At 40.1% G+C, this 14,807-nt stretch overlaps 1 protein-coding gene across 3 annotated transcripts in view; it reads right to left on the reverse strand.

Annotated features, from left to right (window-relative positions):
- Positions 1 to 6,893: 6,893 nt before the first annotated feature.
- Positions 6,894 to 14,807, reverse strand: part of KCTD1 (potassium channel tetramerization domain containing 1) — a 98,470-nt gene continuing 90,556 nt past the window's right edge. For all 3 annotated transcript variants that reach the window (XM_032799052.2, XM_032799050.2, XM_032799051.2), the window contains exon 5: positions 6,894 to 12,541. In XM_032799052.2, coding sequence (XP_032654943.1) covers positions 12,383 to 12,541 — 159 coding nt within the window. In that variant the 3' untranslated portion in view covers positions 6,894 to 12,382. The remainder of the gene's footprint in view (positions 12,542 to 14,807) is intronic.

A 14,807-nucleotide genomic window follows, 5' to 3' on the forward strand; every position in this document is an offset into this window, starting at 1 on the left:
AGGAAGCACCCAATCTCACCGTCAAGATAAGGGACCAGGAGGATGTTTCCCCGGGAGGGGTGGGAGATCCCTCGACCCCCACAGATTTCTGCTGGGACCAAAGGGACGACCTCACCCTCAGCCAGACATATGAGCAGTTGGCTGCGATGGACGGGACCATCCTCGATCCAGGTCGGGCAGCCCAGCGGCCTCACTTTGAACTGCAGCAAGAGCGCCTGTATCGTGTTGAGAGAGCCCCGCATACCAGGGAGCCCCAGACTCAACTCCTACTGCCTCGATGTCACCAATGGGCGGTCATGAAGCTGGTCCCTGATGTCTGGCCGCCGGACAGCTGGGTCCCGAGAAGACCCTAGCCAGAATACTGGGACGCTTCTTTTGGCCGGGTATACACCAGGAGGTAAAAGACTGTTGCAACTCCTGCCCAGATTGCCAGTTGAGGAGGAGCACAGTGGACAGTTATTTTAACAGAAACATGCCTTGAATGCCTTGGAGGGGAGTGGGAGTCAGAGTAAGGAACATGGGGCTGGAAGGGGAAGGCAGCTGCCCTTCCTTTGCCAAAAGCAGAGGGAGAACTCTCCTCTTGTGTGACAGGTGCTGGGAGGGTGCAACGTGAAGAATATTTAGAAGTGGGAACATAAGGAAGAGCTGGTGCTTGCTGAGAAGTTTCTGGGGCTCCCAGGCTTCCTGCCAGGGGTGGAGCAGCAACAATAGCAAGAGGAAGCCTTAAAAAAAGAGCCAGCTTTTCCAGCGGGGCTAAGTCCCTGCCATTCTCATTCAGTTCAATGGGAATTGAGGCTACACAGCACCCCTTGAGGCTGCTTTAGTTTAGGTTCTACATATGGATTTAGGACCCTAAATTTATGCCCTCAAGTTTGAAAAGTTTGGCCATTGTCTGTTACTGGGGTCTCAGAGAGAAGCAATACTGGGTCACGTTCTGGGGTGCAATTCACATCAGTCAGATTGTGTCGCTGCTTGTTTTATAATCCTGTGTGCCCCAAAATTCTTCTGCTACTCATGGATCCTTGTCTGGAACATGAACACAGCCAGCAGCCAGCTTACACTCTGTGTTCTGTATGCTGTCCAGCTTTGATCACAACACACTCCCAGCCCTGAACTTTCCCAAACTCATGTGCTCTGCAGTGTCCAGTCCCCTCCTGCAACATTCAGAAGAAGAAGATCCATTTGCTTCTTTAAAAAGAGACAAAACCCACCAGTTTGCTGCATTAACTGGAGTTAACGGACATTTGAATTCAAATACAGCACTGTTGGCTAGATTAAAAGTAAAATAAGTATAGTTAACAAAAGAAGAGAGGATTTTAAGCAAGTTTAAGAGATAAAGTTGAAATGGTTACAAGCAAATAAGTGAAAATTTGCATTTAAAAGATTAAAACAATCTAGCAAGGTACAGGCTGTCTTTAAGATGGCTTTTCTCACTCACAGTCTTCCAGCAAGATGGTGACCGCCCCCAGTTAGGATTTCCTCCAGAAGCCACAAAGCTGGTTCCTTTGTCTTCAAGAGAGAGAGAGAGAGAGAGAGAGAGAGAACTTGGAGTTTTTTGCCCCTTTCTTTTATAGTCCAGTGAACCTTTGAGGTGGATTCTAGGTTACCCCTCTAAGTACAGTTTATTCAAGCTGTAGGGAAGCCGATGTGGAGTGTGGTGGTGAAGGAAGCTCCGGGCTGTTCCCTTCCCCACATTGGTATCTGCAGGAAACAGAACAATTTGCATTTTAGCAGTTTCCACACTTTGTGTCTTGATGGTCCTGTTTACTGCTTATATGTAAAACTGAAGTTAACCCACATTCCTTTGTCTAGTGCAGACCTGTTTACCAACTCCCTTGACATGCCTGGGCTAAGCACACTTTAGCTGTAATTTTAGCATATATCCATAACTTCATACACACTGCATACATACTTCACGCAAGAATATTAATGATCAGTAAGTTATTTGTTTTCGAATGACATCTCACAAGGCATATTTTGTACAAGGAATATTACCACACTCTGTAGGGTGTGAATACCTACATGCTTGGGGTTACTACCATCTTCTCTGCTTCCCACTTTGCAGGGGCTCAGCCCCAGGTTGTTTAACAAACACAAACACACATTTTTAGATTTGTAAGGAGGCTGAAATGAGGCAGCTGTTTGTTTTGTCCATGGTGGACAATTTAGCTAATATGATGCTGAATTCATCGGTTTAATATACCCAGAAGCTACAGCAATGAGTGCATAAAAATCATACAATAAATAATGGAAAAGTAGATTTTTTTTACATTAAAAAGAGAAAATGGGAAAAGTAGTGGTTTGCTACTGTACATCAGTTATTTAACATGACTTCTAACTGTAGTAACATTCCATCAACATCCACTATTACTCATGATTCATGAAAAGGTTTATGACTGTGGTGGAGCTGTTACTGCCAAGTCAATTATATACATTTTACAATAATAAATTATATATATTGAATGGAGAATGCTGGCATGTTGATTGCTTGCATTTTTGTAGGGAGAAAAATGTGGCTCATGGAGTGATTATTAGGGTACTGAGAACATAGCATAAGAGGATGCTAAATCTGCAGTTATTTTTACTTGGGGAGAGATTGAAAATAAATATTTAATCCTACGTTACCAGCACTTAAAAGAAACAAAAACCCAAACCAAACAAAAAATCAGAAAAGAACCACCAATTGGCCAAACCTTTTTGATTTCTACTATCCCCTCTTCCTCCTGGACACCTAAGCCCCAGCTCAGCAAGGTACATAAACGTGGACCTAATGTTAGCATCATGCGTAGTCCCACTGACATCAGGACTACTCAAGTCTTCAGTATTTTGCTGAACTGAGGCCCTATATACTAACTCTAGAAGGTTCTGGCACTAGCAATTCCAGTCAGCTTTCTAAGTCATCTATCATTCATTCTTCAGTAATGAGAAGTAACTATGAACTACTGTACGTTCTTCAGTTCATAAAACTTCCAGGAGTATTAGCTTCAATATAGTCTCTCACAGGAAATTCAATATTGATACTTGCTGTGTGTTTCTAATCTGCAACTATGAAAGATTATTGTAAAGCCTTAAGGCCCCAACCCTGGTCTCTTTGTCTAGAGGAAAAACAAATCCCAGAGAATGGGAAAGGAAGGCAGAAAAGGAGAAGAAAGTGGGGATGGTTTTGGGAAACTGCAGGACAGTTTGATGCTGCAGTAATGTCCAAAATAGCTTAAAGGTGACTGTACAGGAAGAGATGTTTTTGTGTTCCTTTTTGCATCTGTACAATGGACGAGGAAGCTTAAAAGTATGCTTCTGATGATTTTCCTTTACACACAGAAGGGCCAGAGAACTAATAGGATTTAGCTGTGAAACTAAAACTAGAGATTGCAACACATTTTTAGATGGTTTAAAATGCTTTGCTTTTGTGGACACCTATTTAACTCCAAATCCCAAGAAGCACTTGGGAGAAAAAGCTCTGAAGGATTCAAGAACTGTATCCCTTTGCATGATGACTCAGAAGTCTTCCCCTGCAGATCTCTGCTTCTCCAAGGAGTCCTGTAATCTCCTTTGCTGTTACTGGACTTGGTATGTCTGATATTTCTAAAGCTCTGAAACACAAACAGAACAAACATTTTAAGGGGGTATATGTGGGAGGGAAGGTCAGGCAGTCAGTATATATTAAAAAGTAAAAAAAAAAAGTCACATTTCTTTTGCAGGTCACTTTTAAAGTCCATTACACACTTTGTTCAAACTATAGTGAGGTAATGGTCAAGCTGAAGACACACATGGTCTGTAGAGCAACATACAAATCTTTGAGAGTAGAGGAGAAAAAAAAAAGGCAAAACTTGATTTGCAACAGAGCAACTTTTCCCAGAAGTCTCTTCTTTCTTGCCTGACATAAATTTAACATGTCTGACTTGTCCCTTTCATCACAACAGGAGACATACATTTACTTTTCCTCTTCTCTAAAGAATGAAGGAATTCAATGCCAGGCACCCCCCGCCCCAGACTCCTAAGCCTGGTTTAGGTCATTCTGCTTCCTCCCACTATTCTGAGTTAAGGAGAAAGTACATTACTGTCTTTTACTCCCATAAGTTTCATACTTGCACACATCTTTAGCACTCCCACGCTGCTGGCTTGCCATTCCTGTTCAACAACGGACTTCAGTCCATACAAAACTCCGAGTGTCAGCGATTCTCCACTACTCCGAGTGTCAGCGATTCTCAGTGCTCAATCCATGCTATTACTGTGCTTAGCTCTTTCCATCAGCATCTGGTTATTTTGACAGCTAAGGCCCTTTCTGTTTGCACAATATTGCTCGTTTATATCCCCACATACACTTCATGCTTCTCTGGCTCCGAAGTTCAGTGTGGATTAGAGATCATAGGAAGCTAGGACTGATGCTGCAGTGTGCTGGGTATGCTGGCCCCCCGTCTAACAAAGCACTCAAACATGTGCTTAATTTTACTGGAAGTCTATAATTAGCCCCACTCTGATGTTCTACATCTGCCTCATTCTCCACAGTTAGGCATGTGCTTAAGTGCTTTAGTGAATCAGGGCCAGCATGCTCAGCGCCTTGCAGGCCCCCAAAGTCTTTTCATGTAAGGCTTTGCGGGTCTTCTCTTGCCCACTTCCATACCTGTAGGTGCAGAAACATCTCACTTCTCACCTCCTGGCCACAGCACAGACTCGGTTAGGTGTGTAACACTCTCCCTCAAAAGGGGATATTAAGAGGCCTATACAACATAGAATGGAGAATGGGAAAGATACATTTCCTAAGCATTTTACTAAAAACACTTATTTTCCATCAAAATCTGACTATATTCCAGTCCCTTTGATATATCATCTCAGCAGCACTCTTATGCTCAATGGACACATTAACATTAAAAATGTGAGGGCTTAAAATAATATACAACTTACAGCAAAGTATTAGAACAGATCAATTTATGTTACAGTATCTTGAAAAAGTCAGCAACATTCTGTTCACTTTCTACAAAAATCCAGCGTGTTTAAATGCATCAGTGATAAAGCGTGAAGAAAACAGAAGTGAGTGGATCTCATTACTTAAACTAGTGCAAGGAACAATTTAACCCAATTAGCTTGGACATACAAAGATTGTCAGTGCTATTGGGAGTGAATACTGATTTGCCCAAAGAAAAGAGACATCGGTCTTTTTTTTAAAATGTTTCTCCAACAAAGGGGAAGATCAGTCAGAAACAAACATGAATGGATCAGACATGTTAAAAACCTAAGTTATATGGAATATACTTGATTTTTCCTAAACATTGTTTCTTTGTACTTCCCTATTAGCCTTCAAAGTACTCAAAGTCCACTGCTCATGCAGTATCTGGCAAACAGCATGGCAGTTTGCCTGAGTTGAAGAAACATTATTGAAGTCTGTATTCGCAGGCGACTTTAACATTCTAAGGAAAGTGCTTGGGTTTTTTTTTTTTTTTAGCCTGAAAGGTTATCACAAACATGAATAGAATTATAGGCTTGCTCTCCCTAGCCCTCTTTACCTTAGGATAAAATTATACACTTCCAATTACAGGGCCAGTTAAAATCAATACAAAGGTGGGAAAAAATAGATCATTTTTCTTATGGAAGTAACTGTTTTCATTAATTTTTCATTAGTCCTGCTTTTGTTTTGCTATTCATCACTGAAGGAGCTGGTATGAAGTAGATTACATTTAGGTTATCTTACATGCTTCCAGGATTTAGTAGATATTGCCTGATAAAGCAGCAAGTTTTATGGCTTTAACTTACATTTATCAGTAATGCATCAAAAGAGTATTTTTGGCAGTACTGTTATCTCTGAGCCAACCAGTAGAATATTTGAAAGTTGCATTGGCTAAGGTTGTTAATATGGTACTCTTTTTAAGCTACACATCCAAACACAGTACTGTTGTGAGAAAGATAAGCAGATACTGAAGGACCATGTTAATGTAGAAGTTTAATCCTCATCTTTTTTATTTCACAATTTCAAATTTTAGATTTTTTTAAGCTAAAATCAAGCCATGCCTGGAACAAACATATCTATTAGCACCTGTAGCTTTAAAAGACTCCTGTCATTGACAAAAATCAAAACTGAACTGTAATCCCTTTAAGCGGGCATATTTTCCTGGATTTTTTTTTCAGATGGCTAATATGAATTACCAGAACACTTTCACTTATTATACAGCTTTTTTAACCCCGATGCCACCTCAGTTCTATGGAAGGGAATTGAAATATCATAAATAGAAGATTATAGATACTAATGAAAGAACTGGCTGAGAGGACAAAAATACAGAACCAAATAGAGGTTATTTAAACGCTTTGGTTTTTTGTTTTAAAACTGGAACAAGAAAAAAATCCAAGGGAATATGCAAGATTAACACAGTAATTATTTTAAAAATTGAGACCGAAAGGCAGTGGCTATAAAGCATCTATGCCACATTTGAGCTAACCATAAAGTAATCACTCACTCACTCACGCCCGTCACCCCAATCGGGGTATGGGCCGCCAACCACATTATAGTATATCAATGTTCCCAAAGTGGTTTTGTATTGCAAATATAGCTGTGAAGGGAAACTGAAAGGACAGTGATGGCATGGTGGGTCAGTGCCAGGAACACCCGAGTGTGAATCCTGGCACTGCTACTGCTTTGCTTGCAGCTTCGCACAAATCATTGCTCTCTAATAATTCAGCTTTCCCATCTGTAAGACGAGCATGCTACCACTTACCTCCCTCACAGGCACGGAGATGTTTAATTAAAGATTTGTACAATCTTCTGAGCAGGTTAAGTATTACTATGGAGCTACCCAAATATACCCAAGCAGAACAAATGCAATACAGAGGAAAAGGCAAATAGATTCACAACCAATTTCACCATTTATCTGGCAATAACTGTATTCAATGCAAGACACCAAATACAAATCTGAAATATGTTATTTATTAGGAAATTGTAAGGATTAGTGAAACAGCTGCTACAGATCTAACTAGCATCCCATGTGCTGATTTGTATATCAAGTGTAATTTCTTCTGGATTAATCAACTGAAGCATCAAACATCAATTTATTTGATCCTCACTAATCCATAAATTTGACTGTAATAGAATGGAAAATCAGAACAAATACAACTAACAGTACATTAAGCTAGAGTGTCAATGTAGACTTTATGTATAGATTAAAAAAAGGTTGACACCCAGATTGAGGTGCATACTTAACATGTTGCATACCTATAAATTACAGGCTGCTTAATAGTGGTGACTAGGCAACGTCAGGCATCCAATATTACATATTTTCCTCAGGAAAAAAAAAATACTGACAAGCTACATAGTAGAACAGAAACAGAAAGACTATTTGGTGTTATAGATGATCTCATTTATCAGTCCCAACTCAGAGCACAGAGACAAATCACATGGATCTTTCTTTCCTCCTCCACCACCATCCATCCAAGAAAGCTAATCAAAGCTGTACTCTTAAATGCAATAGAGCTGACCAGTGTAGCTCTGCACGTGCTCAGCATGACTTGCACGTACAGACACAGGAGCTGGTCACTTCAGGGCAAATTTTTCATACTAATGGGGAAATAGGAGGCATTGTCAGGAATGCAATATTTAAACCTTGCTGTGAGAGAAGGTGTGTTTCTTTCACTCTGATCTGATATTAAAATGTAAACTTTTTTTTAAAAAAATTTAAATACAGGATTGTGGTCAATTGATCATTTTGGCCCAGATTCTGAGCTCCTACTCCCATTACACAGCACCTTACTCCATGAAATAGTCTAATCAAATCCAAAAGAGATGAATTAAGGTGTAAACTGCTATTCAAATGTGAGCAATGGGGAGCAGAATCTGGTTCTTAATAGCTAACTTCAGATTTTCTTTTGATAATTTCTCTTATTTCATGGACATATGGCACAACAACAATAACGTAGTAAACTGCAGGCCAAGAAAGTTATAAAAATATATATATTTACAAAAAACAAAAAAGGTATCCAGAATCTCCCACGGGACATTTCTACTTTTGCAAACAAAAGAGGGACAATTTCAAGTGCTAATATTAACATAAAACACTAAAGTTAGTCATTAGCTAATATGAAAACATTGCTCTAGCTCAAGTTACAGCTATAAAATGTTGGGAGGAAACTTTTGTATTATCAATTCAACTATATATCTTGCATCTTGTTGGAAGAAGGGCGGTGATTTGATTTCAACAGCTTCTATCTCAAATACAGAACATCTGATCCAACATACTCAGTTTATTTCTGGGGGCCTGAATAACCAGCTCAGTGAGGTAATAGCCAAAGACAACACAGAGACTTAATGCAAAGTATTGATTTTGGTGCTGGTGATCCCTGCAGCCCCTAAGAAATAATAAGCCATTCAAAGTGAAGTCTGAGAAAAATCAACTGGTCTAAAGGCCCTGAGGGTTTCTTGGTTTCATTTCCACTGTAAATAAACCACAGGCAACACGAATGCCTGCATTCAAATATCAGTTGTCCACTAGAAATGATTCGTAATATAGAATTCCTCAGTAAAGAAGTGACAGATTCGAGTAAATTATTTTATTTCTCTAAAAAATAAACATTGATCAATAGAATTCCAAGTTCTTTTTTAAAAAATGTGGACTTTAAAGTGATAAGTCACTCATGGGAATGCAAATCTTGTAATTAAAGCATAAATCAATTTGAAAAGATCTATGTAAAATATGCAGCGTCCATGAACAAGTTATTTCTTTTTAAATTAAAAATCAGCTCACGTTTAGCATAATAATGGGAGCAAGAATAATTGAATGGCTTGCTCAACTTCTATACTTTCAGATGGTCCTCTGTAGCCAGTCAGGCTCCACTGACGTCCCTTCTGCCTTTTATTACATCTTCAGTCATAGGACTTTTCAGCCTATGGATTAACTTCACTGTGCTGCATGACTAACTTAATCAAATGTCAGTGTGATACAACCCTCCCTTCCTCCCGCACAAATTGCTTCCCAATTACTCATGCCCCTGCTAGCCAACAATTGAAAATACGAGCCTACTGACTAGTGCAGTTTAAAAGAGACAATTCAGCGTTCTCCTAGATTCATGGCAATGAATTGGGAAAAGAAACTGCAGAGTGGAACCGAGCAAAACTCCTGTTATAAGAGGAGTGGGGAACAGAATTACCAAGTACTTTTTGATATGTAGCAATTCTACAAATGTGACTAAAATAGGGACTTAATTGTTTTTCCACCTGACCAAAGGGAGAGAGGATTGATTAGTTCAGTTTAGGGGCTCATCAGATCTGGGACTTTCAAGAGTCCTATATACAAAGACTTGCATTACACAGTGTATATTAAGGTTGAATTTGGGAAAGAACTGTACTAGGCTTCAGAAGTGAAACCTTTCAGAGCTACTTGTAAAAATCCAGTGTTAACTTTTCAAAAAGCAACAATGCCGTCACAGTTCTTTGGAAGTCAGAGTTTTCCCCCCCCTAAGTTTTATTTTAAGGAAGACTGTGTCACATGGCATTTTCAGAGTACATGCACAGCAGTCCCTTTGATAGTTGCTTAATCAACCTGCCAGACATGTAGAGTTGGAAGCTGGCATTCATTGCAATTTTTCCACTCGGTATAGCTAAATAAAACACACACTGATGGCATAAAATACAGTCATACTAAAAAAAAAAAATAGATAAATAAACCTATTGTACACGCAAAATTATTAGCCTCCAGAAACAAGCTGTCCTTATACTCGTCCTTTCTGTTTCTCTTACTGGATATGTTGCTCATGTGTCTACTGATCAGATTTTCTAAGCAACATTTTAAAGACATTGTTACAAGCGTGACCTTCGTGTGCACAAAACTAATCTGTTTCCTCTCTAAAATCTATGTTTTGTTTATTCCTGCATCTCATTATTTTGTCTGTGACCTCTTACTCCATAACTACAACATAATTGCAGTGACATTTACATTCAGGGTCTCAGAATGATGTATGACTCAATTCTTAATGAATGAACATTCAGTGAAAGCATATCTGGCCATTCAGGGATTTGGAAAGAGCAGGAAGTTATCTCCGGCTTCAGGGAGCTGATCAGGTATGTTGTACAAAGAGCCACAAAACTTCCATCTGAACAAAACCTAGAAACTTGAAAACACAGTAACAAAAATGTTTTGTAGTAGAATTTAAGAGGAAAGATAAAGTGAATTCTTTTGATGCCTGTTTCCCATCCACCCCAATGATCTCTGTGCTTACACAGACCAGAGGATAGGCATTGTAATAAGGCAGAGGCCCCAGTAGCAACACTACACTCAGACAGCCTGGCAGAGTTTCCATAACGTATATTCAAGTTTTTCAGATTCACTCTCAACCATTTCGGACTACTTTGCACAAATACAAATATCAAGCCCTGGGATGTTCCCTTTCCCACCTCTGTGCAAACTAACAACTAATTTTTTGGGGGGGCAGGAAGGAGAAGTACAAGCAATTTATTTATTTTGTAAGAGGAGTACTTATTATTAATCGAAAACAAGCATTTAAAAATGATACAGCTACTTCAAGCTTTTCATAAGTGTATACCTACAGATCAGCAGGAAACTAAAACCTTATAACTGTCTACCCAACTTAGATTTCTGGAGTTCCTCTCCCCCACTGCTCCACCCCTCCAGTTCCATGACCTGCTCATTTCAAATCACAATGGGATGCACTGCCAAGAAGATATTAAATATCCCTCCTTCTCCTAAACGTTAATAAAAAACAGAAAAAATGGTTTACTTTTTTCAGTTATCAGAACTATATTAAAAATCTTGTTACATGGGAGTATTTACTTTTCACAATGTTTTTTAAATAAATAGCAAGATCTTACTGAAATGAATGGAATGCCTGCACCATTGATTCAATAGGATTTTCCATAGTAATATACAGTCATATAGTGTAATATTGCATAAAGACATACTTTGGATGAAAGATAATGTGGTTGCTGGTGCATCTTATGTGATAAAATCATCAACCCATGAACAGTTTCTGCAGTAGTGTCATTTACGCGTTATGTTTACTTTGCAAAGTCTAATTGACATCAACTGGGCACGTGCACAATTGATTTCAATGAAATGTTGCACAATAAAAATAACTTGCAAGATAACTGTGTACAAAGTTACTGCCTAGTAATAAGAATAATAAGGTTGATGGTGTAGCCAAAGGGTCTCACTTCTAGGCAGAAGCTTATTTGACCTAAACAAGGGAAATTAACATTAAAAACAAACATTCTGACTTACAGTCATCAAGGTAATTCAGAGTTACAGCTCCCAACTCCATGTTTAAAAAGGAATGATGTGACTATTATTAGTTATAGGTTTCAAAACATTTACCTGGCATTATTTTCATGACTGAGTTCTCTGGGCCAAACTTTTATGATTATTATTATTAAGTTTGACCACTACTGAAAATGGTCCCGTCACAAGAGCCTCTTTTCAAACTCAAAGCTTAAAAAACTAGTGTTGAATGTAAACCAGCAATGTAGGGTGCACCAGACAGGTTTTCCAATATAGGCCAATGAGAGCATCTATTTCCTGTAACTCACTCTACCATGCCTGGAGATTGCAGCTTGCTTACTGTATGCAAGATAACTTACTATTCTGCAACCTAATAGGACCAGGGGAAGCGTAACAGAGTGAGCTACTGACTGATTATTTTAGTTCACCTTCTTTTGCTTTTGTTGGTTTAATCCACACCTTCATTATTTTAAACAGTGTTTATTGTATCCAATATATTATAAAATTTAAAAAATTGTAGGAAAGCAGCAGATTCAAACTAGAACAACTCTACTGTAAAGTGTTAATCCTGGTCCCATTGCAAAAAAACAAAAAACTCAACTCATTTAAAACCAAAAAAAAAAATAACTTTTCACATCTGCGAGAGCAGATAAAAGTGTGTGACATCTGTACAGACTATGTTTATAATCTTAGTCAACTAGCTTTCACTGCAATGGATGGATGTTTCCTGAAGTCCTCCTGCCTGGTTACCTCTAAAAAGACACCGACATAAACCCCCAAACGCAAAGGAACTTGAATCAAGACGTACACATGGGAAAGTGGATGGATCTCTGGTAACGGAAAATGTATACGAGTACTTTGTCTCCCCCCGATGGTAATGGCTTGTTTACCGTTAAGTGGGCCTAAAGAAGGCCTAGGACACTTAATGGCTATCACAGCACCAGCCTTACCTACCCATTTTTCCCCCTTCCTTTGTTTGCATGTCCTATCTTTTGACATATAATTACACCTTGAGGTTGTTATTATTACTATTCCAAATGCTCCCATATGAATTCAGGTGTGGTCTCTATATTTCATACAAAGGCGTCTTTATTCAATTTTAGTTCCAGGACTTGTTAGGTGTCCAAACTGCACATGTAACGTCCTTTTTTTGCATAAAGAAACATGTCCATTTAGTCCAGAGGCTCTTGCTTTATTCGAATGACGGAGGGTGCACGAGACGTCCTTCTGAGTTCTCGCCTCAGTATGTATTCACTGAATTGGGAAGAGTCCACCCCTCCTCCACACGAGCCAACAATCTCAAATCCTCTTTGCTGCAACCTCTCAAGTACCTGCAAAGAGAGTAAATAAAGGTAAAAATAAACAACAAAAAAACCAAGACTGCTACTACTGGTGAAGGATGATCAACTTGCAGTAGCCAAACTGTGACCTCTTGTAAACTGTGATCCAGGTGAAGAACAAATAATGCACAGTGCTGCTAACAGACTTTGCTAGAATGTCTTAATTAGATTTCCTTTAAATACCATTGCATCCCCCCTCAACTTTCTAATACATTTTTAAAAAAAGAGAGGCTACTTACCTTCCAGTAACTCGAGCTCTTCAATTTGTTTTTTCCCTATATGTGCTCCACCATGCACAATCAAACAGAGATTTGAATCGACAGTGTCCGCGGGTCTGCATCTGAGCACCTATGTGTCCTTGTGCTTCAGAGTGAAGATATATAGGGAGGAGTGAACCCACTGCTGCTACAGTTCCTTTTCAACTACAGAGTCAGAGACTCTGCAGCTGAAGGGAAGGAGGGCAGGAGGTGAAGCATGACCTCCGGAGCTAAACACCCCTTGGGAAGCCAATAGTACTGAGAGAACCTTCATGAAGACCCGTGGGGCCATGGAGAATTAGAAGGGAAGGACATAGTATTGATAGTGTTCTAAGCTGACGATGTAATGTAGAAAATGTTTTAGGGAAGGGTGCATAGCAATGTGAAAATACAAGTCTTGAATGTCAAGGGAAGTAAACCATCCCCCTAGATTCAAGGATGGGATTATAATAGCCAGAGTCACCATTCTCAAGTGCTGCAAAAGAATGTAGGTGATTAGTGGGCTTTGGAAATGAGGGCTTGTTACTGCTCCCTCTTGTCTTGTGGCAAGTGATCAATAAAATGAGAAAATTTTGAATAGTTGTTGAAGTCATATTTTGGCATCAGGGTGCGACAATTTGTTACTCAAAACTGAAGAGCAGCGGACAAGTGACTCTTCCTGCTGAGGAGGTCTAGGCATTGAGCCTCTTTGTCAAAGAGTGTTAATCTTGAGTGACTTTGGCGGTTTTTCTTGTCCACCACAAGGGACCTGAGGGGGTGGGGTGAGGGAAGAAATACTCCAGCCCTTTTACTCATACATAAATATTTTTGTCTGTCCATTTGAAGGTATGTGCAAGAGTGGCAGGGATCTGCCATAATTTACAGGCTAGAAACAAGAGCGCCTTATTAACAGGCAGAACTCTCTTACTTGGGGGTCGGGGAGGGGGACGCATGGAATGTCCAGAGAGGGCTGAGATATTGTACCTCCTCTGAGGAGATTTGAAGAGATTCTGCAGGTGGCTTCATTAGGTCCCGGAATACCGTAAAATTGTCTGCATAGGAAGGTGTTGGTGGTGGCAGCATCACCACACCATCGGGGATGAGGATTTGTGTGAGGAAGTGTCTCCTCTTCTGCAGGTAGCTCCTGAATGTCCTCCAATATTGAGGAGAAATGTGGTACCAGGGACTGTAGCTGCCATGCCAATGGTTGTTGCAGCACCTGTGGGAAGCCCAAACATGGCTTTTTCTGGGCAAGAACCCTATAGAATTGGTGCCCTTAAAAGGTCCAGGGATTCCAATAAGGTGGGTAAGGGGAGAGTCCCCAGGGATATTTGTGTTCAAAAAGCCCAGAGTGCCTTCTGGGCTCTAGTGATTTCTTGCTAGGGTACACTTCAAGCAGCGTAGGATGGTAAGTTAAGGAAGAGCCCTGCCCAGACCTTTCAGAGTCTGAGGCAGCAGCCTATGTAAAGATGGTGCTGGGGAAGGTGCTTATCAGAACTGTCTGCTGGCAAGCTAATCTGAACAGGATCTCTGCTTAGGTGGTACCAAGGCCTCTGTGCCAATGTCTGTTCGAGCCTTGGAGGTACTCATTATGGGACATGAGGTCTCCCTGGGATCCATTCTAAGGAGGTGAACTATCCTTTTTTCTGGAGGTTCTCTCACAAGGAAGGCTCTCTTTTCTTAGAATACTTCATTTCTGAAACAACCTCAGTCACTTCTGAAGTACTGGGGGGAAGGGCGGAAGGACTCGGACCTCACAGACCTTAAGGAGTCTGCCATGAGGAGAAGCTTCAATGTTGCCTCCCTTTCTTTGTGAAACATGCTTTTAATCCCTGTGTATCTTTGCACTTGGATGGGATGGGAGAGTCTTTGACACACCAAAGACTCCTAGAATGCTTGTCAGTCTGATGAAAATTCTATTACAGGTCTGGCAGGATTTGAATCCCAGAGCCACTGGCATGCCCCAGAAGTAAAGCCAATGAGAAAGGCCAAGGAAACAATGCCAAGGAACCCAGGGTGGA

The sequence above is a fragment of the Chelonoidis abingdonii genome, chromosome 2, assembly GCF_003597395.2.
Source record: "Chelonoidis abingdonii isolate Lonesome George chromosome 2, CheloAbing_2.0, whole genome shotgun sequence".
NCBI lineage: Eukaryota > Metazoa > Chordata > Testudines > Testudinidae > Chelonoidis > Chelonoidis abingdonii.